Source organism: Serinus canaria, chromosome 2 (genome assembly GCF_022539315.1).
Source record: "Serinus canaria isolate serCan28SL12 chromosome 2, serCan2020, whole genome shotgun sequence".
In the NCBI taxonomy this organism is placed as follows: Eukaryota; Metazoa; Chordata; class Aves; order Passeriformes; family Fringillidae; genus Serinus; species Serinus canaria.
The window spans coordinates 138,621,008-138,648,110 of NC_066315.1; the positions used below are offsets into that span (position 1 = coordinate 138,621,008).

General features: G+C 38.9%; 1 protein-coding gene across 8 annotated transcripts in view; it reads left to right on the forward strand.

The window, feature by feature from the left end:
- Positions 1–27,103, forward strand: part of COL14A1 (collagen type XIV alpha 1 chain) — a 114,862-nt gene that overhangs the window by 21,810 nt on the left and 65,949 nt on the right. For all 8 annotated transcript variants that reach the window (XR_007776976.1, XM_018913443.3, XM_050971466.1 and 5 more), the window contains 8 exons: positions 12,792–12,947; positions 13,617–13,736; positions 15,081–15,245; positions 15,634–15,795; positions 17,171–17,319; positions 18,262–18,391; positions 22,693–22,838; positions 24,147–24,276. Coding sequence is in view for 7 of the 8 variants with exons in the window: in XM_018913443.3 (XP_018768988.2) it covers positions 12,792–12,947; positions 13,617–13,736; positions 15,081–15,245; positions 15,634–15,795; positions 17,171–17,319; positions 18,262–18,391; positions 22,693–22,838; positions 24,147–24,276 (1,158 nt within the window). In the remaining variant the exon portion in view is untranslated. The remainder of the gene's footprint in view (positions 1–12,791; positions 12,948–13,616; positions 13,737–15,080; positions 15,246–15,633; positions 15,796–17,170; positions 17,320–18,261; positions 18,392–22,692; positions 22,839–24,146; positions 24,277–27,103) is intronic.

The following is a 27,103-nucleotide window of genomic DNA, read 5'->3' on the forward strand; positions in this document are numbered from 1 at the left end:
TTCTGAGGGTAAAAGCAAAGTTTGTTGGAAAGTACTTAGCTTTTCCACTTTAAATACTATTTTTTTCTTGCTTTGGGGACGACTGAACCCTTCAGTCCACTGCCCCAGCTCCAGCCAGTATCAGGACTAAGCATGTAGTCTCAATATGTCTGGGGTGATGAAGCACAAGGCAAGTACTAACCAGCCATTTGTGCAGATGGAACTGGCCCCCTTGATGCCTTCATTGTTCTATTTTCCCATATGTGTTCTTCCCCAAACTACCTTTCAATGTTTTTGGTTCCTCTCCTAAACATATTAGGTTTAGGTGCATTAGATCTTGCATAGTCCCTAGGTATAGTCCTGTATCCTCTGTCTCATTGCCCCCTAAGCTGTGACCCATCAGTCTGAGCCATGTTATGAAGTAGAGAACAAGTTATCCAAATTGTGTTGCTGATCTCAGAAGATACAAGCAGGATGAAACCTCTGTACTTATGTTTAGTTTCTGGGTCTATGCTGGAATTACATAAGAGGTAAAAGTGAAGTTTCTGCACACCTTTTGTTTTCTTTTGTTCCCATGCAGTGCAATATAATATTGAAGAGTTGTTTGAATTAGATGCAACCAATTTCACTCCAAAACTAATAGCAGTGCAGCAATTGTGTTCAGTACAGCAAGCTCCCTGGTGAGTGCACTTCCCTGCTCAGAAATAACTAGCTCAACATCTTCTACCTTACCTTCCATTCCAAAGTGTAGAGATAACCCTGGCCATTAGTCTTAAGCATCAGTTTCTTGATGCTGCAAACTGGGAACATTGCCTACTTCATAGATAGGTTATTTAAACATTGTGGAGTACTTCTATATGATAGGTTTAATTTTTGGACATTTGTAAACTAAAGTCTGAATCAGAAAATACAGTGAAGTTCAGAACTATTAATAGCATTTGTCTAAATTCTAGGCTACTGCTTACATTTCCCTAAAAGATGTCTATGCATAATACTGAGGCTAATATTTCACCTTTGCAGTGTCTGTAGGGAGTATGGGAAAGCATTACCTTGTCATGGATGAAATGGGGTGCACATCTTCTCTCATTAGCTACCTTACCTCTGAGGACATGTGCTCTGTGTAGCCTGTTACTTCAGTTTTTTTTTAAATTTACCTTTCAGTTCTGTGCTTACCATCTTGACAAATTTGTTTGTACCCTTTAGTAAAAGCTGCCTTTTGGCACTGAGTGACGTGCAGTGACATTTGCAGTGACATGCAATCCTTTGAACTGATTGTCAATAGCTCTTGTGTGTGTGGTGTATACCTGCTTGTTCTAGCACTTACCAATCAACTAAAAATAATATTGACATAGAAATGAATCTATTTTCTATGCTTCTTCATGGTAATGGTCCCAGATCCCTACATCTCCCTTGAGAAGTCCGGGTAATGCTTGGACCATTCTTCAGCATTATTAGAACATTTTGTACCACCACAAAGACTTGGAAAGCATTTATTATTATGCTCCCCTCACCATGCTACTCAGATCACTCCGAGGTTGCTTAGCCCAGACATTATTTTGTAGACCTGATTTTGGTTTCTGACTCAGTCACCTTGGCTTTGGACTCAGTTGGCTTTGTGCTGCCCAACCGTATCCCAAACAGAGAATGCATGATGTCTCCTCTCTCAGCTTTCTCTAGTGAAAGCAGCACCTGACCATCTGAACTTTGCCAATAGGGCTCTCATTAAAATGCCTAAACCAGTGGTCTCTGTGGTTTCAGTGGTGGTTAGATCACCATCCTGATATGTGCTAAAAGATGTCTGCACTGGACCCCATGTAGAACCTGCCCAGCAATCCTGTCCCCATCCATGTTAGGTCATCAGAGCATGGATTTTTTTTGACAGTGATTGTTTTTTAATTTGTGCCAAATGTCATGGCTTTCCATTCTTCTCTGGAGCTCCTAATTTTCTCTCTCAGCTGTAGGTGATGAAAATATTTGTTATAATAAGGAGATGAAGTAGACTTGTCAGAATATACCATTGCTCTCTTTGATGTGTGAACTTTGGATGCAGCACCCAGGCCATCTTGGTTTCTGTACTTTTCAGAAGGTAGAATTTGATGAGAGGCATCCATTTGGTTTCTAAGATAGACCATAAACCTGTGAGCTGCCATGCAGAGCTTTGTATATTAGAAATTCCTTGTTAAACACTGGAGGACTTATAGGAGGACTCTGATGCAAGAAAACTCCTGGGTAAGCTCCTCTTTACTGTCCAGAAAGTTTAGCTCATTGTGCTGTGGATGATCAATGCTTATTCCAGGAATTCATCCTGAGGATTCCTCTGGAGGAAATAGTTATTGTGTCCTTTGAGTACTACTTGCAACTTGGATTTCATTCTGCAATGGCAGTACTTCTATGGACCTGGCTAGGGCAATTTGGAAGACTCCTTCCTGGCTCTCATGACTGAAAAACGTGATGGGAAGTATCAGCACTGACATGGACAGAATTCTTAAATGCTTTTCCTTTGCCATAATTTGGTAGTTGCTTTGGAGAAAACAAAGCCAGCTACCTTTAGAGATTGCAGCATTTACCTCTGCTATCTGGCCAAATTAAATAGCTCACAAGTATGTTCACATAATCTGAATAAGTAAAAAATATAGTTTTGAGAGACAGCAAGCTTGAAACTGAACATCTGGACATTACTGTGAAGCCTGGAACTGGGAAGGAGTTCATGTTGAGTTGTACTATTTGAGCCTGACAGAAGAAATCCCAGGGAAGAGAGAGAAAGAGAGATTGGGAGCAAGAAGTTGATTTTAACCTAAATAAGTCTCTCTTATGCGTTTGTAACAGCCTTGTCTGTTCTGGATAGGTGTAAAATTTTATTTATTTGCATTAGCCAAGGTTGAGAGTGAGTATTAATTTGGAGGTTGCTGGATGTCTTCTTCAATTTGTGTGTTCCAGATGACAAACCCTTGCTTTATTCTGAAAATACAAACCTTGGCATTAGGAATGATGACCAGTCTTTTTCCAGTCTTTATTCTTACCCAGGAATTCCACTTGCTTAACTCCTGGCTCTGCTTTTCTGAAGGAGGGAATGCATTTCTTCCTGTCAGTATATTAATATCTGGTTAAGGTTAGGTATTACCTCTCATAAATGTTCCTGCTCAAGTAGAAGCTGGAGATTGGAGAGATTGTCTTTCTGTAATCCAAAATGTCCCTCCCTAGGAAATCTCCTTGAATGCATCCACTTTATTCAAGTGTAGACGTCGATATCTAGAGAATCTGCAGTTTAGAAAAAGAGCAACTTTCTAGCTCTCTTTTTGCTCTCTGAGTAGAAAAAGAGACTTAGCCTATCTTGGACCTCAATTAAAGTTTCATTTTTTTCATAAAGTGATCCAGCTCCTGATATTAGAACCACTCAGACTGACAACCTGAGTTAAAAGAGGCTTATCTTCATATCCATAACCTTGAGTTACGTTTCTCCTCATATCTCTGCACAGTAAATATGTATAATGCTTCATAAATCTGAACTATTACCAACTGAAAACTTGTCTGGCCTCTTTTTTTCCTTTGGTAGCTTTCCCCTCAGGCATTGACCTTTTTTTTTTGTGCAATTTATTCTTAGTTGAAGTGGGAGGCAGCTATTCACATTGTTGAATGATGGACTAATAGAAGCTCAGCTGAATGAATGGTCTTTCATTATCTTCAGACTGATTTTCATCTCTTCAAGTTGTTAGCTTTTGAGTGTCCATCCAATCAACAGTGCACTGGCATGGCTGGATTCTGCTGGCAGCAAGAGATGTTTCCATAAGTCAGATTCAGGGTCCGTGTTGACATGTTTCATAATTGAAACACTTTCATTATTACCCTGCTGAGACATTCCTTAACAGTTCTTCATCCTCTGGCAGCAGGAATTTGCACAGTCTAAAGTCTGTGGGCTCACTCAGGACTATGTGTATTCTAGGTAAGCATCTTGGTATGTCAGGAGTGGTGCTTGTCTTTGATATGACATGGAAGCTATGTAGTAACAAGCTGAAACTCCGGAGGACCACTTTTTAAAACTTGTGTGGCCACTTTGAAAGAAGAACCAAAAAAGCTTCGTGGAGGTGGTAGCAGACAGATATATTATTAAAGACTGAAGTACAAGACCAAGAATCTCTTATAGGAATGTGTAATCATAAAGAATTGATGCATTCAGCAGTAAACTCATTGTGGATTTGCATACTCTGAAGAATCTTCTTTGCTTTATGCTATGGTCAGCAAAATGGGAGAGAAAAGTTAAAGTTTTAGGATCTGTTTTCAGGGACTGTGAGATGGCCTTGTCTTGAATACAACTATAATATACCCAGTTTTTGGGTTTTAGCTGTCTGCCATACAAGTTCTTTTTCAAGGCTGCTCTTTACTGTTCCCCATTTGTTTCATAGCTTGTCTTATTCATCTGTTGTTAAACAGCAAGCATGAACTTGTACTGAGGAGAAATGATTTCAGGGTCATTTCCACCCTCACTGCATGGTCTGAGGTCTTCATGTCCATTCTGGGTCTCTTGGTGCAGGACTCTGGTTCTGGGCTGTCTCATGGTCAGCACGCTTTTCCTGGTGCCCTGTGCTGGGTAAGCCTTGGTGTTCCAGCTGAGTTATGTCCCTTGGTTAAAAGGTGCCAGGTTGTAGCTAAAAGGGAACTTACCTGTCTGTGGGGACCACATTTTCTACCTCCGGGATGTTCTCACCTGTCTGGTTGACTGTACTAATAATGCATGTAATGAGGGAGTCCTGTTTCCTTATCTGATTGCTGAGTTTGGTATGTGTGTCTTTGGCTCATTATTCTCCAGAGCTGTGGTATTCTTGTACTCTCCCCTTCTGGAATACTCAAAGGAGCTTCTGTGGAACACCAGCACCAGCTTGGTGCCTGAGTATATTTAGTTTCCATTTATGCAGGAAAGTTAGCAGAATTAGGGCTGCATAGTGGTGCAGACAGCTATTTCAGAAATGAAATTCATGTCAGCAGGGTCTTTGCTTGGATTTGATTTGCTTATGTGGTTAGAAATGTGGGCTAAAATTTCTGGTCTTTTGCATTGATCTTTCTAGTACAATAAAGGATGGCAAAACTGTAAATTTTGAGCACAGGAATGGTGCTCCTGTGGCCTGTGAAATGCCTCTCATATGTCTTCTTTCTGTACCCTCAAGACCTTTCAAATTCAACATCCAAATTTTGCTCAGAGCATAGGCAGGGCGGTGGTGTCAAACAGTGCCAGATAAGCAAGGGGAAGCAGAGTCCTGCCCCAAGCAGGAATAACCCCAGGTACCACCAGTGCTGGTGGCCTGTTAGCTGGCGTGGGGCTTGGCAGAAAAAGCCCTGGGAGCTGGGTGACCCTGAGCCAGCACAGACACATGTCACACAGGAGCCTCCTGGGCTACTCTGAGAAGGAAGCTGTTAGCAGATTGATGGAGGTGATTTTTCCCCTCAGCCCAGCCTTGGTAAAAGCACATATGGAATTCTGTGACTCTTGCTGGGCTAGCTCCCCAGTAGAAGAAAGACATGGACTTACTGAAAAGAGTCCATTGAAAGTTCATGGAGATGATTGAAGGTTTGGAGCATCTTTCATAAATGGAGAGGTTGAGACAGTCGGAGTGTTCATCTTGGAGGACAGCAGGTTTGAGAGATATCTTTCCACTGTGTAAAAATGCACTCTGAAATAAGTAAAAAAGGCAGGGATTCCTCTCAGTGGTGTTCAGACAAAGGACAAGAGGCAGTGGACACAAATTGAAGTAACTATAAATTATATTTAATCAAAGAAAGCAATTAATTTGGTATGGGGATGGTAAAACACTGGAGGGGGTTACTCAGGTTGTGGAGTCTTGAAGATTCTTTAACCTGACTGGATGTGGCCCAGAGCAATCTGCTGTTGTTGCCCCTGCTTTGATTAGGGCAGTTTCACTAAACTCAACTGGTCCCTTCCCACCTCCAGTACCCAGTGATTCTGGGAGTTGAGATTTCTAGAGTTAGGTATTTACTCAGGCATCTCTGCTAGTTAGAGAATGGAAGAATTGCTACATTCAAGAGGGCACAAATTTCATCCTGAGTTTTTCTAGATTGACATGCGACATCCTAAATTAGTGATGCCTCTAAAGATCACTGTATATTTATATTTATATTTATACAAGCATATACACTGTTTACATCATGAAAATATTATTTCAAGAACTGCATGAAGTTACTATAAGGCCTTGAATTTGGGAGCCTTTTGCACTGCGTTTGTGTTGCACCATCCTTTTGGTTTCTAGACACACTCTCCATGATATCATATGTACTTAGATCTTTAATGCTGAGCTGTAGTTTAACTGTGCTGTAGCAGTTTGTTTCAACTACTTTTTCATTATTTTTGTGTTAACTATTTTCATAAGTATGCAGACTGTTCTCTCAGCAGGCTCTTCTCTGTTACTTTACCTGTTGTGTTATAAGCTCAGGCACAAACCAGTTCTCTCTCATGGTTTAGAGGGATTTAGACATACACCTTAATTAATGTTGAGGATTTCTGAGTACCACTTTTGTCTGAAGTGCCCTGATTAACTGTCTTCTAGACAGCCAAAGAAAACTGTCAGGGATTTCAAACCTTACTAAAGAAATAGGAGAAATAAGTCTTTTAAATCCTGGCATATTTGTTACATAGGAATGGTAGATAAGTATGACCATATTAATAAAATATACAGTTTTCTGTCTTGAAAAGTAATTTAGACCTTGTGACAGCTGTTTCATTTAAAACATTCATGCGCTCAGATGCAGAACTGAATGGAAAGAGAAGCAGAGAGTTATCACTATAATCTGCAGAAGAGTTTCTTAGGATTCATGTACTTTACAGGAGGATTACAGATCATCTTCAGTGTAAATTGCGGCTAAATGGACACAATCTATTGCCAGGCTGGGCTTCAGGTTCAGGAAGGACTTCAGCAGCTTGCTTTGTTCTATGTTGACATGCTGTCTGTTGGAAGAGAAATTATAACAAATGTTTTAAACTCTCAATTTAAGTTCAGGAGGATTTAAAACCATATTTTCCTGTCTAGGTATACAGACCAGGAGAGTTTAGTATTGCTGTTTGGTAAGCTGCTGCAGATGTGTTCTTCAGTGCCATCAATCAACAATGGCCTGTAAGGAGACATCAGCACTTTCTTTCACGGTTACTTTTTTTTGGCTCTCAAAAAGTTCAGATTTAGAAAGAACGTTCTAGAAGTTTTTATAAACTAGTGACTACATACTGCAGAAGTACAGCTGTCATTGAGTGTGTATGCAAAAGTGCATAGAAAATGGCTCATAGAAAATGGTTATTTTTCTCACACTTGAGAGTTATCACCAGTATATATAGGCAATTTATGTGTTATCAACTAGTTCTTTGATTAGCTTTGTGGCCTTAAATTCAAAAGGTATGCTATAAATAGTATTTAGTACCTGTTGTGTTTTGGAAGCAGAAATTTTTTAAACTACAGTCAAATTATTCACAGTCAAATGTGATGTGATTAGACACAACACATTCTGTAAATCTTAATATTCCAGCTCCACCAAATAACTAATTTGTAGGCTTGCCAGTTGGGCTATATTAGTTTCCTGGAGAGGAATAAGGCACATGAAAAAGGGCTGGCTGCTTTTTCTTTTTTTCCTAGGGACCAGGGACAAACTTCTACCTTGTTGGGCTGCTTGTTAAACCTAATGTTCCAACATTTGGGTTCTTCAAATTCAAGCTGTGATTGGATCTAGTTTAAAGAACAGCAGTTATGTTATATGCATTTGTCTGGTCCATAGGCCTGACATATGGGATGTGTTAATCTGAGGTCCAAGTGCAAGGATGATATCACCAGCACAGAACAATAATATCAATGTCAGAAGTGTGAACTAGTGAGTTGCTGAATTTTGGAGCTGGACACTGCCTCATGTCCCTTAATTTTTTTAAACCCTTTTTAATGAAAGTTGTGACATTTTGCTAATGTAGATTTACACTGCCCTTGTCCTCAGTGGTGCTTCTGCTCAGCATGGTGCTGTCAGTTGCTGTGGAGGACTGGCTGTTCTCTGTCACTCCTGCTTTATTCACAAGGTATTTTTCACTCACTGCTGGCATCAAGCTTCTTGCCTTTTGTGCTTTGTTATCCCATGAACGAGTCTTCTATTCATACTGTATTATTATTATTCACCTCTACTTGAACTTTCTTCCTCTCCTTCCACATACATTATTTGACTTTCCACTATGACAGGGAGTAAGAAAGGAAACGACATATTGCAGACTCAGAAAGAATTATAGACTTAACTTCTAGCAGGAGAAGTGTGTGTTTTGGCTCTGGAAAATGAGAACAGAGTTACATACCAAGGGGAGGCAAAATATCAAATGTGTTTCTGTAAAACATATCATAACTGCATGCAAATTGAACTGGTTTGTCTAAAGCATTGAGTCCTCCCTTGTGACATTGGCTGTATTTGCAGCTTCTCCCTTTGCCTTTCAAGGAACTTTCAAAGAGTAGTAGTATTAACTCCAGGAGTCAAAATACCCTTCTCTAGATTAAAAATTATGGTTTTGTATTTCTGTGTGAGTAAGGCTTGCAGGTTTTTTTGGTTGAGCTTCTGTTTTTACCATTGCTCGCTTGCTCACAACATGTGTGTGGAAGAATAGCCACAGGTAGGGAATGCAGCCCTGGAGGGGTGGTCAGTGTTTCCAGGAGCTTGCCAAGCCTGCTGTGCTCTGTGCAGCCCCACACTGTCAGAGCTTCTCTCAGGTCTCTCTCTACACTCCATTCCCTTCAGTGGGGTGACTCAAGGGTCCTGTTTTGCAGGCTCCAATAACACTCCCTCTATCCCAGAAAATTCAAACTGGATCTTTCTTTCAGCATTGCCATCACTGGCTTCACTCTCAGGCAGTTTTGGCATGGTTTTGAGAGTGGTATAACACTTGCATTGGAAGTGCCAGCAAATCACCTTCAGTGTCTGGGGGTTTGAGGAATCAATTTCAGAAAACTTCATTTGGCAGATGCAAAGCTCTTTCAATGCTGGCTCTTTGAAAAATTTCCCTGAAACCAAGGAACCAAAATTCTTCATGGTGGTTTGATTTTTGGTGATACTGAAACAGGTTTTGTACAACCCTAAAACACTGTTGGTAGCCCTTTGCTCTATGCTGGTGCCTTTGAAAGTGAAATTTTGAGCCTGTGCCTTCTTTTGTGAAAAGCAGAAATGAGCAGGCACAGTCCCTTCCTACTCAGCTTTCTGGCAGAGTGGCAAGTTCCTTCTGCCAAGTAGTGCTAGGAAGATTGTAAATTTGTTTTGCATAAATATTTTACCTTCTCTCCCATAAAAATTCTCCTCCAATTGTAAGTGAAACAACTGAAGACAGTTGCTGGTGCAAAATATATAGGTTGTTATTCTGACTTTACAATTTGTGCAATTCTGTTATTTTTGCTTACCTAAAGATCACAGGCTCTGTTATTGTTTGTGGTGGAATGCCGATTATAGTTTCTGTATGAGGTTAGGAAACATGATATATAATTTGGTAACTGGTCTCTTCCCTACTGTCTTACTTTTGAAAGTGGTGAGTACTGTATACTTCAGAGAAAAGTGGGGCCTTCTCTCTCACTACTCTTTTTTTGATGACTGAATAAAAGGGAAATAAGCACACTATTGAACCTGATCACACTATTGAACCTTGTAGTAGACTAAAACACTGAGTGTTGAGAGCTTTATTCTATGGAATGATATGATGTCATCATCCTTTAAGAAAGGTTGTTGGGAAAATTGCCAATTAAAGTTGTGTATATACTTGAAATGTTTGAAATTACCCTCAAACCCTACAGGAATTCATGACCATGTATGACTGTATGGAAAGATTATTGAAAAAGACATTTGCAAGAACTGGCAATAGAAACTGGCTAAGCACAGTGGGGTGCAGGAATTATTTGCTACACACTGTGTCTTTTAGACTAAATTTATTATCTAGGATGTCATGGTATTTGTGTTCCTATCAGGTTTTAAAGATTCTATCACTGCAGTATTCTGTTTAATATCTCACTGTTGTTTATTCCCTTTTAGGGAACTTTCTACAATTCTATTAAGTACAACAAGGAGCAAACATAAGCAATATAGTGGGTGTACAGAAGTAACAAAACCTAAATGTTTTATGCAGAAAAGATGCAACAAGTATCTCCTACCTACGAAGAATGAAACAAATTTTCACACTGTGACCTTGCAGTACAATCTTGGATCAAACCTCACAAGTTTCTTTAACAAAAAATATATTATACTATTTGCATTGATCTGATGATGTGGAAATAAAACATTGAAAGGAATGTCGTTATTGTTTTCTTTATTCTTTGGATTTTGCCTCACTGAATGGATTTACTAAAACTGATAAAATCTTTCACTACAAAGCCATCACTACAGGATTATAGAAGTCTTATAGGCAAAACTTGTTGATATGAAATTATATGAAATATTACCAAGGGTAATAACTGGGTTTCATACTCAGCACAAGATTTTAGAAGTAGAAAAAGAAAATACAACCACACAAATCCTGTTATTCTCATTGGGCTGTATGATTAAACTTCTGGGATAGCACTGAAAGGTACATCTGTGCTATTGTGCAGCTGCTTGGATGTGAATCAGGGGTCCTGTGCTTTCATTCTTACTGGTGTTGAGTAGCATTTTACTTTGCCAGTAGCTCTCTTGAAGCTTGCAATGCTAGTCAAGGCCAGTGTGAGGATGGCACAATTGTTAATGGAAGACAGATACTGCAAGCAATGCGGACTGATGAACAGGAAGTTTATTTGCCAAAGATATTTAAAACATTAATTTTGCCATGACTAGTAAATTCCTATTAAATCACAAAACAGATTCCAGTCCTCCTGAAATCAAGAGAAGTTTTTCTGTTGACTTCAGTGACATAAAGATTTGGACCTCTTTTGGAATTATGTTCCAATTTAAGATAATTTTTCTGGTGCTTACTAATGTCCCCCAGTGTCAATACATTAAAATGTCTTGCCAATTCAAATAGTGTTGTCTTGTACTGTAAAAGCTAAAATAAAATATTTGCTTTGGCATCCTTGTAAGTGGAATTTCTGTCATGTGCTTAGAACTTATTTTGCACTGCTAGCTGCACGTAGGAAATGTTCCCTGTTCTTCTAAAAATATTTGTAGTACACGTTTAAGACATTAACTGTAACTTTATGGATTGGGTTTAATGCTCAATGGATTTGCACTACAGTATGAATCTAACCCTTAATTATTACCAATGGAACTCCTTCTGCACATCAGATTGGTTTTGCCTGTGAGATTATAGTTTTGTATTTAATGAAAAGATTGTCATTAATAATATGTTGTGAAAGTTTAAAGTTGCTAACCATTTGTTTTATTTTCTCTGTGTATTGGAGAATTTCTTGGGAGCTAATGCAAACACCTTTTAGATAATTTCTCACTGACTTACTTCTTTTATTTGCTGAACATCTCTGCTCAAATCAGTTTATTTCTGGCAGAGTACTTGGTGATACCTGTTAGCATGTTGGTATTCTTTGTGAACTAACTTATACAGTGGATCCTGACAAAAATGATAAAAGCTGGGCTGCAGCTTAATTCACTTATCTGTGTTTGTTTTTTACTGTATTGAGGGTTATGATTTTCATCCCTAAATGGTTTGTGATGCATCATATCTATTCTACTAAACCTGCTTTACTTTGTCTTTCCTACTTCTCTTCTTATTCTGTAGGGAATCTGGTGTGGAGTTTGTATTTTGGTACTTCAAACATAAGCTCTCATTTCTTACACCTTTGTAACATCATTCCTTTGTTTCCCTCCCTACAATACGAGTCCACTGTTTCAGCAACTTTAATTTCACAGTCACACATCCACTTCTATGGAATATGGCAATTCTGTCTGAAGTTATAAAAATCTTTTCCATTCCCTTTCTTCTCTTCTTGGAATTTTCTCAAACTGAATGCGACACTTCTGTTTAGGCTTCTTAGTTGGCTCATAGTGCAATTTGTGTCTAATCTCTACTTCCCTTCCTTTGATTTTCCCACTGGTTAGTTAAGCCTTAGAGACCATTAATATGTACTTCTGCTAATTCTGATAAGATCTTTGCTGTTGTTTAGTTTGTTTTCTTTTAATGCTCTCGCATTTTTGTGTATATCTGTAAGACTAAGGCTTCATTCTCATGCCTGTTCTCATAGGGACTGTGAATTTGAATCTGAGGTCTTTGCATTTTTCCTCTGCTGTATTGAGTGCCTCCTACTTAGGTTTAATACAGCATATTCAATTGGCCTTCAGTTTTGCTCAACTCCCAGGAGCAGGAGTGAGATTCACTTCTGGATTTACAAGTCTACAGTGGTGCCTAGTGGTTTTCTGTAGGGCTATGGAGATGTATAGAAACACCTGGTTTTCTCTCTGTGAAAAGGGCCTTGATAATATATCTGCATCTCTAGGTAGCTCTCTCTGCAGTGTCTGTGCCTAAGGCTATGTGTTATGTACTGTGTATGGGGACTGAAATTATGTATGTGCTTTGGGAATGAAAACCAACTTTTGCTTTGGTTGTGCTAAACGGCAGTTAGTATTTTCTTTCTCAAGTATTTTCAGGAGGAGGATTTCTTTTCATAGGCCTCCCAAAAGTAATTTTGAACACTTTAATGAAAGAACTGAAGTAAATAATGGCCAGACTATTCTATAACTGAAGTAAGAATAGGCATGTTTAGTCATTTTGCTTTTTTCTATGGAAGAAAGCTTTAATTACCAAGCTTAATGGGAGGAGAAAGGCATATATTTATTGGATTACAATTTTATTGTTGAATTAATAATATTGATTTAATTTTAATGATTTACAGGAAGCCTGTTTACCTGTAAAACTCCAGCAATTGCAGATATTGTGATACTAGTAGATGGTTCTTGGAGTATTGGCAGATTCAATTTCAGGCTTGTTCGACTGTTCCTGGAAAACCTGGTTTCTGCTTTCAATGTGGGATCTGAGAAAACAAGAGTAGGTAAGGTGCCACACTTTTTTTGTAATATTTCTCCAGCAATGTAAAGATGTTATCATTTCAGGATGGTTAACAGCTTAATGCTAAACTTTTTTGCAAGATTCATCCTCATGTAGCGCTTCTATCATCAGAGTAATGCTGCTGGAATGTTTGTAGTGCTAATTGTTCACAGTTTACTGTAACCCTCAGCTTAGTTATGTCAGTGAAAAATAAAAACTGTGGAAACAGTCTTACTGACTTCAGTCAGCATTAGCCTCAAACACTTGCAGTTTAATTTTTGCAGGCAGAATGTGCCAATGGATGGCTTTTCCTGTGCTTTAAACTGGCTGAAAGGTATATTTCTGATCTGCTACCATTCAAAAGTACATTACGTAAAATTGTTCTTCTAAAGAGTTTTTGCAATGTTAATAACTCTGAAAGAGTTTTGTATTTCTTGGCTTTTCATTAATAAGTGCTTCAGTAAAAGGCCTTGAAAGTTAATTGAGGAGTTGTCACCTAGAACAACTTCATGCTACTTTTTGTTGTCAACCAATGCAGTTTTTCTAGTATGGTAGCAAAGCTACTTGCAGTAAGCTAATTGGTAAGGTACTGGAAACCAAGTACATGAAGTCTATATACTTGAAAAGACCCATTTTATCTTCTGATGGAATGCCTTCCTTTCTGGTTCTTTAGGTCTGGCACAGTACAGTGGGGATCCCCGAATTGAGTGGCACTTGAACGCCTATGGCACAAAAGAAGCTGTTTTGGATGCAGTCCGTAATCTGCCCTATAAGGGAGGGAATACATTGACAGGTACTGTGTATGCTTTGGCTTTTGCCTTCTATTAAAAAACATTGTTCTGCACAGCCCAAGAAGTGCCCGTGCTTGTTATGAAGGGTAGAAAGGATAGGGGTTTTACAGCTTGCCAAGGCCTTTATCCAGGGTCAGTTAAGTCTTTTCTGAAGTGCTTTTCCTTTGGCTTCGCTGGGAATCAGGACAGGGTCTCATAACACAAAGTTACCTAACTCTGTGCTGGAAGGAAAATATTTTACCTGCTGGGAAGGAAATGCAAAATCCATTTATAATATTCATGCACAGGGCTTTATTCTGGAGAAGGAAAGAATGTTGTTTCAATATTTGACAACTGGTAATATTAACTTTACAAATGACCACCCAGGGCTTTTAGATTTCCAATGACATTTTAGTAGTTAAAGCACTGAAGCCTGAGAGACACTTAGTGATGGATAAAGGGGAAATGCCTGACAATCTGGGAAAAATTCAGTCTCTGAATACAGTTCCAGTGTTATCAAAGCAGCAGTTAGTAATGTTGGAATGATGTACTCAAAGACCCAGATATAGCTTTAAGTAAATTGTTGCCTTTTTTTTTTTTTTTCCCTGATGGGTAAGGAGCAGAAGAAATAATAAGCAGCAGTCTTTATTTTGGCAGAAAGAGTGATTGCAGTGGGGCAAAGGACAGAAAACTCTAGTATGATTCTAGGAGTGATATTACTGGGTGGTAAGGAAGTAGTAAATTATCGTGATTATTTTATATGGATGTTAGAGGAAAATGAGTTAGAAACGTTAGCTGTGTGAGATTTAAAAGAGTTTTCAGATAAGATCTCATGATGATGTGTAAGTTTGTCCTGCAGCTGTTGTTCTTCTTTTCTTTTAAATAATTAACATTTATTTAAAGCATATTTCCCCTAAGAGTAAATAAAGGGTTTTTTTCAGCTTGTAAGTTGGAAAAAAACCCCAAACAAACAAAAGTAAGATTATCTGTAGCATGAGGATTTACTAAGCTATCCAGAGCATGTGCTTTCATATAAGCAATATAGGTAGAAGGAGAGGGAACATCCTCTTATAACTTGGTAGAACTTGGTAGAATAAGAAAAAAAAGATGACGTATTTACAGAAATATTAATTTAGGTTTTCATAGCCAGTTTAAAATATATTGATTGATCAAAAGGCTGCTAAAAATAAATTTCATCTTCTCTGTTGGCTGCTGTTTGAATCTAATTTTTCAGTAAATAAATTCTTCTTTCATGCTTATTCTTCATCAGAATTTCTTCATTGAGTAGAAAAACAATCACTGTGATATTGGCAAAGCTAATGGATGTTTTCATCTGTAAAAGTCTTTTAAAATGTTTTCTTTTTTAGGTCTCGCCTTAACTTACATTTTGGAAAACAGCTTTAAGCCTGAAGCAGGTGCAAGACCTGGGGTATCTAAAATTGGGATACTGATTACTGATGGGAAGTCCCAAGATGATGTTATCCCTCCTGCTAAAAACCTACGAGATGCTGGCATTGAGCTGTTTGCTATTGGTGTGTATTCTGCCATATCCATGTACATGTCCCATTGTACTCTGGTGTTTTTGTATCTGTTGCTGGCTGTACTAAGGAAGTGTTCTTTTCTGCCTGTATTCATCATTAATCATATCATCATTAATTTGTATCTTTTATCAGAATTGCTTGTAACATTGCTGTTATACCTGGAATTTAGCAGTATACTTGGATGCTACGTTTTCATGGGACAGCTGAAAAGATGCCACTTACACTGGCAGAAATTGCATTGACATCTTAGATACAGAGCAATTTGTAGTTGGTCATTAAAACAGAGTTTTATATTATTAGTTTTTTATCAATCCCTGTGTATACAAGAGTTTTTCTTTTTCATTGCAAATATTTTCTTTATTTTCCTTTCCAATAAAAGGTGTAAAGAATGCAGATATAAATGAACTCAAAGAGATTGCCTCTGAGCCTGACAGCACACATGTCTACAATGTGGCTGACTTTAACTTCATGCATACCATTGTGGAAGGTCTTACCAGAACAGTGTGCTCACGAGTAGAGGAGCAGGAAAAGGAAATCAAAGGTAAGCAGAAACAAAATTTAATGTACCTTATGATGAACTTAGAGCTGCAAATCAAATACCTGCAGTTCTAAGCTGGCTTTTGGCACTAGACTAGATAGCTTTTGGCTATCTATTCTTTTGCTTCCACTGTCAGGGAAATTTTCTTCCTAGCTATGTTTTATTCTTGCTTAGATATCTCTGATCTTTTGCTCTCTGCTTTTCATAGAGGTAAATAATATGGTATTTGATAGCACAAAAAAAAAGTACATTCATTCTGCTGTATTTCCAAGTGGCGGGTAAGGAAATCTTTCTGTAATACAGAGTTTTGGGGATTAATTAGCTTAACAGCTGCACATGGAATTGTTATGTTCATGCTGTGCTTTCCATCTCCTAACTTGATGTTTTTACTGTCTCATAAGTACTCAGGAGTTTCAACTATTTAGATTAGTTTGTCCCTCCTCTTGATGGATTTTTTTCTCTTTCTTATTTAATACACAAAAAATATATTTTGGTTCAAAAGAAAAGATGGCAGCAAAGAAAATTGTTCTTATATGAAAAAGCCTCCTCTGACTACAATTATTTTGGCTTTTCTGAAGAAAAGAAATGGCTATGAAAAAAATGTAATTTGCCAGAAATACAGTTCCACCTGGGGCCTTTCTTTCTGAAAGGTTTCAGTGGATTTTGTTTCTATTTATTGGTTTGTGATTCCTTAATAGCATAAAAATGCTGAGTTATTCTCTCTGTTGCTTTTTCATAATATATATGGATATATGGAATATATATATATATATATATATATATATATATACACACACACACACATTGCATATAATATATATATATTTGGTATACCATATAGATATATGTAATATATATATCAATAAGGAAGGTTCCCTTGAGCAGAAGAAAATGGAAAAGCCGTGGAAGATGAGACATCTTTGTGGAAAATGATTGCCAGAGAAGATCACCATTCACTGTGTCTCTTCAGCAGGCTGACAGGCAGTATCAGTTTCCAACCTGCTGAGGAGCATAGGAGATCACAGCTGTATATATACTTGTATGTCTTTAATGTCTGGGAGGAAAGCAGCCTGAAAAAAAACCCAGGAGAATGGTCTGGAAATAGTGATGGGAAGAAGGTCAGGAAGACTTAGTGTTGTATTTTTGTCTTTTTCATATAAAGGTTTATGAAAGACCAGGGAGGTTTAGTCCCAGAGAAACTCCTTGTGCAGTACTCATTATTACTTCTTTGTTTCCATCGAAAATACCCTAAATAAGTGTGCAGTAGCCAATTATTTGATTTTCTGATGAGGGACAATATTTAGAGCTTCAGCAAATATAACAAACCAAGCAATTATTCTGCAGAAGGGAATAAAAAGTTTTGTTGTCCCCAACCTAGGAACAATTGCTTCTCTTGGGACTCCCTCGGATTTGGTCACATCGGAGGTGACAGCGAGAGGCTTCCGGGTCAGCTGGGCCCATGCACCTGGCAAAGTGGAGAAGTACAGGGTGGTGTACTACCCCACTCGAGGAGGACAGCCAGAAGAGGTAATAGGAGGAAAAGATGCCCAGAAGTTTTTAATGCAGGAGGGACAACTAAACAGACAGGAAATCTGTGGCCCTCTTTTAAATGCACCCTGAGATTCCTCTTGAGGGCTCCAGAAAGGAGATTGGTCACACTGGATGGTGACAAAAGTCAGGCAGTAGCCAGGCTACATGTCTGTGATACAAATTGAAGTAAATTAAATGCTATTATAATAATAATAATTACTTTCAGGGGGTGGGGTGAAGTGCCTGCATTTTTCCTTACCACATATGGTTTCTTGAAACAATTCTAGTGACACCCCCTGCACCGCTCTTTTACAAGAACAGAAGAGGTAGGAGGTGATGGTAAGTTCTAAGAAAAAGATATTCATAAAAGGAAGATTGTATATTTTGGGACATCTACAATTGGTCATTGAAAATTTGGAGGGAATTGTTCCTTTGGATGTTCCTTTGGACTTCAACATTTTGGAGATGGAAAAATTGCAGTGGAACAAACTTTTGACTCCAGCTGACAACTTAACAAATTGAATGGAAATGTAGAAGAGCAAAAGGATTTAACTAAGGTTATATTTTTTTTCCTTTTGCACTAGAAACTAGCTTAGGAGGGATATGTATTGATGGAATTTTGAAGTACTCTTTGTGTATGTACTAAAGGAATATTTATCATGATACTATATCAAAAAGTGCCACGTACACATCCTTAAGCTGTACCCCATACACTTTATTCATTTGAGTTCTTCCTTTGTCCTGAATGGGTGTTTATATCAGATAAGCATTTTGCCTATGTATATGGTTGCTGTTCTTTCAGACACTTTACTTATATAAATGCAGCATGAACTGAACTTTAGTACAGTGTAAAAATTGCCTGAAAGAGGAATTGATTGATTTTATGGTAATATAGTTTGTTTGCTTTATTCATATTTAGTTAAATTTTCTTTGAAACAGGTCGTGGTAGATGGAAGTGAATCAACAGCAGTTCTGAAAAACCTGATGTCTTTAACTGAGTACCAGATAGCTGTATTTGCTATCTACTCCAATGCTGCCAGTGAGGGCCTCCGTGGAACGGAAACCACACGTGGGTATCCTTAGTGTGCTTGATGCAGATTTGACTAGTCAGATATGATTAGTCAGACTGTGCAGGCAGAAGTCTTTGTGAGAAATAAACACAGAAGGCAGTCTTTTTCAATTTACCTTATTTTAGTGCATTTGCTTAAATTAAATTTTGTTTTAATAATTCTGGACTAAGCTCCTAAGTCCAAATGCTCTGTGGATGTTTAAACACTGAGAAAGGTTTTATCTCTGGGATGAACTTTGAAGTCGGTTGAATTGAACCCTAAATTAGAAGATTCCTGTGTTTTGGGTGTGGAGCCAAGTTTTACAAACTAGATTTGTAGCTGGAGATGATCTGATGAAAGGAGATTTAGGTGGGACCTGGAATACCTGCATGTGATTCCCACCAGTGCCAAACATTGCAAGATAACTCTGTAAGTTTCTTTCTCAATTATTTAATTATTTTCTGTCTGTAAAATGATGCCTTGGGATATTGTAAGACTTAATACATTTACAGTTTGATGTATTTGTATACAAAGTATAGGGTTTTTTTAGTAAATATGAAAATATTAGGAATGGAAGTAAAGAGTAACTTTATAGTTCAGACTAGGAGACAAGAAGTCAAAATGTGGTATATCAATAGCTGATATCTGCTGAAAGAACAGAGCAGCAGGGCTCAAGAAAACTATGGGATTTCTATAGTGCTTTACCACCTTCCTGACCCAAGTGATCAGGGAGCCAGTGCTCTGCTGATGCTCATACATAGAAACAAGGAAGAGCTGATGGTGGAGGAGGAGATCACATCCTACAAGCACAGGAAAGGTCCTTGCTGGGCAGTTGGTAAGCAGCTGGCTGGAGGCTTGCATGGATAATCAAGAAGCTTGTAACAGAACGCAGACATCAGAAAGAAATGTGTTTAAGTGATGTATAAGAAGAGACAAATGAGCCAGGAGAAGTATAAAGCTGCTGTCTAATCTTGCAGGGGTAAATTTAGAAAAGCCAAGACCAATCTGGAGCTGAATCTGGCAAGCAATGTGAAGAGGAAAACAAGTTTAACCTTATGCAATTCAAAAAAGGGAAGTGCAGAGTCCTGACCCTTGTGAGTGCCAGCCCCATGTGTCACTACACACTGAAGGGTGCCCAGCTGGAAGGGGGCTCTGCAGAGAAGGACTTGGGGGTCCTGGTAAACAACAAACTGGCTGTGAACCAGCAGAGCACCCTTGTCACAAAGAAAGCCAAGAGCCTTCTGGATTGCATTAGAAAATGATTACCAGCAGATTTAGGGAGCTGATGATTCTTGCCCTCTGCTCAGCACTGATGAGGTCACACCTGGATGCCTGGTCTTGTGCTTGGTTCTCCCAACACGAGAGAGATGTGAACTTACTGTAGTGACTTCAGTGAAGGGCTGTAAAGATGATTAAGGGCTTGACACATCTTTCCTAAGAGTCTGAGACAATTGGACTGCTCATCCTGGAGAAGAGAGGGCTCAGGTGATCTTTTTAATGTGTCCAATCCCTGATGTGAGGAAGTGCAGAAGAGGAGTGAGCCAGACTTTTCTCAGTGGTGCTTATTAGCGGGACAAGAGCCAATGGGCACAAATTAAAAGCCCATGAAATTAAATTTGAACAGAAGAAGAGACAGTTTTATTGTAATGGTGGTCAAACGCTGGAAAAAGTTGTCCAGAGAGGTTGTGAAGTCTGCATCTCTGGACATTTTTCAAGCCCAAGTGGACAAGATTCTAAGCACATTCTGCTTTATCTGAACCTGACTGAACAGGGAAGTTAATTAGCCCAGATGACCTCAAGAGATGCCTTTCATCCTCAGTGGTTCTTTGATTCTGTCAATGCTAATCTTCTCAATCTGAAAACAAAATAGAATCATATATAATTATTTTAGACTTTTCTTTTAGTCTCTGTCCCCCAAAATGTCATCTCCTGCCATTTTTTACCCCATGAAGCAGTGTTAGGACCTGTTTAATTTATTAAACATGAAGCCCATGAAGCTTAAAGAACAGTCAGATACTGAGCCAACAGGATTGTTCTGTATTGCACCTGGTATTCCTTTGAAGTCACCCAGTCAAGTTCTGACAGAGCCAGCCCTGCTGCCTTTCAGAGATCTGATCAGATCACACCCTAAGGTCATGCAGCATCAAGTATTTTATACAGCTGTCTTTGATAGTGTGTTGGAAGTAATAGTCTGACATGTGCAAGTGTTAATCACTCCACATGCTAAAAATACTAGCAATTTTAAAGTTTTTTTTTTTTTTACTATTCTAATGGAAAATTATGAAAAATTTTAGTTTACATTCCTGCCTGTGTGAGAGATACTAACTAATTAAAATTGTCACCAATTGCATTTTTTTATCTAGAACATTGAAATTAGTTTACAGATATGTGAAATCTCAATAGAAGATGCATAATGTAGGGATAAGTAGAAAGTTTTGTGATTTCATAGTCACTTTTAAATTGAAATAAATATGAAATTCATTCACACATTAATTTGCTAAAAATATGTTTTTAACTGGTTTAATCTATTCCAGCTGGTTTAGTTTATTCCAGCTGGTTTTAGTTGGTTTAATTTATCCCTATGTAACCTGAATATTAGGATAGTCTGGTAACTGTCCAAGATGTAAACACGCATTATCTATTTGATATTTATATTTGAGATTCTGAGCTCTTTGGCTGAAAATTCCACCAGAAAACACATTTTATTTCCAGTCACCTCTTTGTCAGGTTTAATATATGTTGTTGAAGTATCTACCTGTTCCTGTTGAGAGTGAAAATGCAAGTCAGAATTTGCAGTTAGAGGACACTTTTTCTATCGGTTTTTTTAGAATTAAAATAAGGGGAAGAAAAGGTGATGGATACTCTATGACCCTGGGGCAGTTTGAATATAGGAATGAGACAATGTGGTGCAAGGTGGCTTCAGGACATCTCAACGTGTAATTTCTTGCTGTGGGTATCAGAAGTGTGAGTGGAGCTCTGAGCAAGAAGACTGAAGTACATTTGAAAATGTTCATGGGTAGTTTCTCCCTGTAATTAGAGAAATTGTGAGAATTCATGGGAATATCGATCAATACAAGAACAAGGGTTTAAACATGATGGAGGTACCTTGAAAAAGGTTTGGAGGGGTAGCTGGGTTAACCTGGAAGGGGAAACTTCAAGAGAAACCTGGGTTAAAGTTTTGCAACTCTTTACAGATATGAATGACAACCTGAGTGAACAGCCTCAATGAACAAAAAAGGATGAGGCTGCCATGGTTCTGTTAGAGCTCTGTTAGAGCTTCTTGAATGTAATGTAAGAGAAGTACTTGGAGATACCAGCTTGACAGGGTGCAGCTTTTGCTTAGACAAGGAGTCCAGAGAAGCTCTGTGACTGAAATTAGAATTTGTTCCTGAATGATTGTGTGCAGGTCAGATTCTTCAGATTTTCAAATAGGAAAGGTTTTGTATCAGTTAGCAATTGCCTTCTGTTCTTTCAGACCATTTCAGTCATTTTGGGGACTATTCTCAATATATAAATTCCAAAGGAGAAATCAAAGTACCTTTATATCTCTCCATATTCATGCCTGAATATTTTGGTGGGATTCTTCAGTGGTGTAGCAGCAGTGCAGAGGCCATGGGATGTTATTCTGTGAGAGGAATAAAGTGAGGACAACCAGGAAACTGCAAAATACTACTCTAAAGACTTAGAGAAATGCAAAGAAAAGTTTGGAAACCCAGCTTGGTGCTATGTTCTGGTATCCGTGCCTTAAACCCCCAAGTAAATCTCCTAATATTGTTTGAATTTCACTCAATTTATTCTCCCTTGCCAGGGTAGCATTTGCCATGATTTGCAATGGATGACCTTACCCGTATTTGCATAATCCCACTGATAAAGGCCTTGGTGCCAGTTTGGAGAGTCCAGGCCTTGAACAGGCAGAAGTTTACAGCCAAAATATTTTGATCTGTTCAGTGTGCTGATCCAGGGTTTTTCTAGGCTGTTGTACCTCATGCCTGTTACAGCCATACTCTGGCTTGGCAATTACTCCCTGAAAGAGCCCCTCCTTAAAACTGCTACTGATTCCTAATAGCAACTGTGCTGAAGTGCTTTGTGAGGCATAAATCTGCCCTGGCATTGGAATTGGTTTGGGTTAGCATTTCCTTGTTTCTCTGATTCTGAGTTCTTTTATGCACCAATTAGATCTGATTTGTAGGATACAGACAGCACTTCCATGCCTGGAGACAGCTGTATTCCTGTGTGTTTCCTGGGGTAAACCAAAGTGATTGAAGAATAGCTGGTTGTTCAAGTGAGAGAACTGAAGTGTCTGTCTCTTGCTCCACTGCAGTTGCCTTGCCCATGGCCTCGGATCTGCAGCTGTACGACGTGTCCCAGAGCAGCATGAGGGTGAGGTGGAATGGAGTCCTGGGTGCCACAGGGTACATGATCCTCTATGCCCCCCTCACAGAAGGATTGGCAGCAGATGAGAAGGAGGTGATGTATTCTGCTTTTCATTTGAATAGCAGCTAATAAAAACAAAACAAAACAGTCTTTTAAAGAGCAAACTAGTACATGTTTTTTAACTTCTAATGTGATCAGCAAATTCTTGGTTTTTTTCCCATGACTTGATTGAGTACTGTATGTGTCACAGGCTGTGAATAAAATGCAAAGGCCAGTTGGTTATTTCTATGTCATTGTCATAAAAATGCAACAAATTTAACTGAATTTAAATGGCTCTTTTGAAATTTTATATAAAGTGATATTGTATCATCATATGAAACTAACACTCAAAGAAACAATAAAGTAAAACTAAGATATCTCCTAAGTGTGCCAGCAGAAAAATATGAAGTTTAGTCTTTATTCTCATCAGGACCTTTAAGTAAAATTTGTAGGTCTGAAACAAAACTGTCACTGGTTTTCTTTTTGTTCTCTTCAACCTTTTTCTTTAAATGTAAAGATAAGATCTTTCATCAAAAGTGATTTTAGAAGACATTCTTTCAAAGGAAAAGAAGAGGGGATAAGGCAAAGTCTAGTGCTTTATGACTAACAAAGTAAAACAAATGGAACTTCTTGTCTAGGATTTAAAAATGTCTACACTCAAGTTTATATATGTGTAATTAAGGTTATGTACAATATCAGTGTTCAAGCAAGAACACTATAAAGCATGCAGGGGCATGTGAGCTTGTGAAGGGGGCATGAAGCTGCTGAAAGCCAGCACAGACTTGCGCTCACTGCCAAAGCAGTGCCTTTGAACATATAATTCAGTTAAAAGTGGGGCCTCCCTGAGAACTGGCTGCTTCAGGAGGACTGAGCTTTACCCCAAAGAAATAAGTACAGTTCATCTTAATGTGGGTATATTATTCCACAAATAGGTGGAAAAGGAAAATGATTCAAATATCAACAAATCTGAGCCTCAGTGTGCATAGAAATCATCTCCTCCAATGAGTGATGTGATTTTCAGATTTGTGACTGAAGATGAACCAAAGTGTAGATGGGAGTGGGAATAAGAAAAGGTAGATAGGAAAAGGCCTTAGTAGCTTCTCATTCTGGAGAGACATATTTTATCATTGCCAATGTGATTAGTCACTTTTAAAGTCCTTTTACCTGTGTGCTGGCTTATGGCTTTTTGAAAGTTTTAATTATTGTGCAAAATCCCTTGGGCAAAGCACTGCAGGCAGTGTCAGACAAATGCTCAGTAGAAAATTTGATCACGTATCTAATTTCAAGTGTTTAACTGGTATTATTCCTCATTATAAACTAATTCAGAAATAATGTATCTTTTTTGATTCGTGGTGTTTTTAGATAAAAATTGGGGAGACCTCGACAGATCTTGAACTGGATGGACTGTTGCCTAATACAGAATATACAGTTACAGTTTATGCCATGTTTGGAGAAGAAGCTAGTGATCCCCTCACAGGACAAGAAACTACATGTAGGTAGCCCAAATCTATATTCATGTCAGTGTTAACAAAACTTCAGAATGGTATTTGCTCATATTAGAGCAAACATCTGATTCTCTGATTTGAGCAATTAGGCAAGGTCTTTATGTAAGTTGCTCATTGTGGATACTCAATTTACAGAGAATGAGGATTTCTACAAACCAGCTTGTTTTTGCAACAGGATTGTGAACTTGTCTCTGTCATTGGTAGTGGTGCTATGGATGCCCCCATTGATCTTGGTTAAATTCCTGACAGTTTTCTGAACTAGCTGAAGGTGAATGAAGGTCACCACGTAGACCATCGTGGTGAAAAGAGAAACATGCTCTGTTTAGCCTCCTCTAGCTAGAAAACCAGGTGTGTGTGTGTGTGAGCCTGCTCATATGGAGAAAGTCATTCCTCTGGCTCAGTAATAGTACAGACAGAAAAGCAAAGAGAAGATTTCTGTCCAACCCCTGCTGCCTAACATCTGGTAAATGGAGGGTTGGAAAGCGCCTGTGCATTCATGATAGATGGTGTGTTTTTAATAAGCTGCAAGAATTTTGCCAGCTAAATTCTGTTCTCTGCAAACTGCACAGACTGTATGTCAGATCTCTAAATAGCTCCAGCCTTTGGAAGACAAAGGAATTGAAAATAAGTAATTGTGCTTCTGGGACATTTCTGGGACTGTATTCAGTGACATCTCTATTGCTCCCAGCAGGGGAGTGAGTGAATCCTCTTATTTTGTGCTCCTGGCATGAGTAACCCAGTCAGGGTGAAAGTGACTTACTTTTAATAAGTGGGAGAAGTTCAGGCATGCGAATGCCAGGGAAAATAAACCCCAGAGCAATTCCTTGTAAGGTCAGCAAGCAATAGTGGAAGAAGCTCTAGGAATGGTGTTTGCTGGGTCTCCTCTAGAAGGACAGTTGTGGACAGACAAGTTCCAATATAAACTACTGCAACTTGGGCATGTTTCTCAACTTGAAATGAGTGTGGAAGATTCCCAACAAAGAGAATCAAACCTTTGGCTCCTTATCCCTCCCTACCTTTCTCTGTCTCTTTATGCCTCATTCCTCATCTTGCCCAGCCCCCCCCACCTGTATCTCTCACCCTGGCCTTTGGCCAATATCTACCCAGTATCAGATTTTCATTTCTCCTAAACAGTAGTTTATGTAGTTTTTGACTGTGCCAGCTTCTATTCACTTCATACCATATGGAGAATCTTGGAGAATGCAGATCTCTAAACCTGGCTAACACATTGCATGGAAGATCTCATACAAATTCCAGACACATTGGCACAAGCTGAGCTTTCATGACCACTGTCTGATCACAGAAGCTTGTAACATGTGTTAGTCAGTCCGTTGTCACTACCGCTGCTACTAGACCAGAATAAAAAAGAAACCCTCACTCCTCTGCAATCTTCATTTCCTTTTAGCATGACACAATGCAGCCATCTCTGGTCTATGGGACCAGATAAGTCCTCTGCTAGCAGGCTATGATGAATCAGGCAGAGGGGTAATCTGGGAGGGAGAAAGATCCTGGTGATCATGCCTGTCCCACATTGTTGGTGTTTAACAGTAATGTCTTATCCATCCAGATTCTGATTTAAGCTTATTTCAGGTTTTTTGTTTGTTTGTTTGGTGTTTTGGGGTTTTGTTTGTTTGTTTTTCTTTCTGGCTTACAATTAATGAATAGGTTACCTGGTATTTTTCTTATTTTTCTTGCTGGAGCATATATCTGCCTGAAGAGTGATCTGCCGAATTTACTGTAGTATTAGGTGCATTATCTAATAATATGTGTTTAGTAAATAATATTCTACTCATTGTGTCATCTTGGTTACCGTAGCAATGTCGGAACCCAGGAAATTCCTCTGGCTGCCCTGGAGGACTTGAGCCCCTGCCCAGGGGGCTCAGAGATCTTGGCACAGAGCCCAAGACCCCTGTGCCTTTGATTTAGCCCTTGGAAAAGCCAATTACCAACCTTATATAAAGAATTACAAGCCATGACAGTTTAAGTAGAATGATAGTGAATTTATCACACGGTGAAATATAGATTTTTGGGGTTTTTAGCATGGGGGCTCAGGGGGCAAGATGGAGGAATCTGGGTGTGTCCAGCCTTTCTCCTTCTTCTTCCTGGCCTCCATCTTCTGCTGTGATGTTGGCACTTTTGGATTGGTTTAGAGTAGAAGCTCACTGTCTAACATAAATAATAGGCATTGGAAAGTAATTGTAAATATTGTACACGTAGTTTTTAGTATTAAAAGATAACACTGCCATGGGGGAGGCAGAGTGCCTCTGACTGTCTTGCTGAGCGGACCTCGGCAGGACAGGAGAAAGAATTTTATAGATAAGAAACAATAAACAACTTGAGACTGAGAAATGAAAAGTTCTGACTCCTTCTTTGACTGCCGGGCTGGGAAAAGGGACTTTCTAATGTATCTCGGGGCCACTCTGACCAGCTAGAGAACCCAAGATAGCAAAACCTTCCCTGTGCCAGACAGAGACATGCTCAGCAAGCTCATTCCAGGGTCTGGGACCAGGATTCATCCAAGACTTGCAGTAAATATCATGTAAGTCTGGCACCAGGACTGCCTGTGTGGTTGAGAGCAATGCTGTCAGGAGGTTGGTTCCAAGAGGAAGGAGCTGAGACCGACTCATTTTGTTGGATGACCTGGATGGTGGAATGAAGTGCATTTCACGACTGACAGAAAGTAGAAAGGAAAGCCAGCACGTGATACTCCCTTCACCAGACTCAGAGGAATATGCTGAATGCCAGAATGTGTGGCAAACCCATCTACTACAGTTCCAGTGTGTTCCTGTCTTCTCTCTCCTCAGAGCCAAGTTG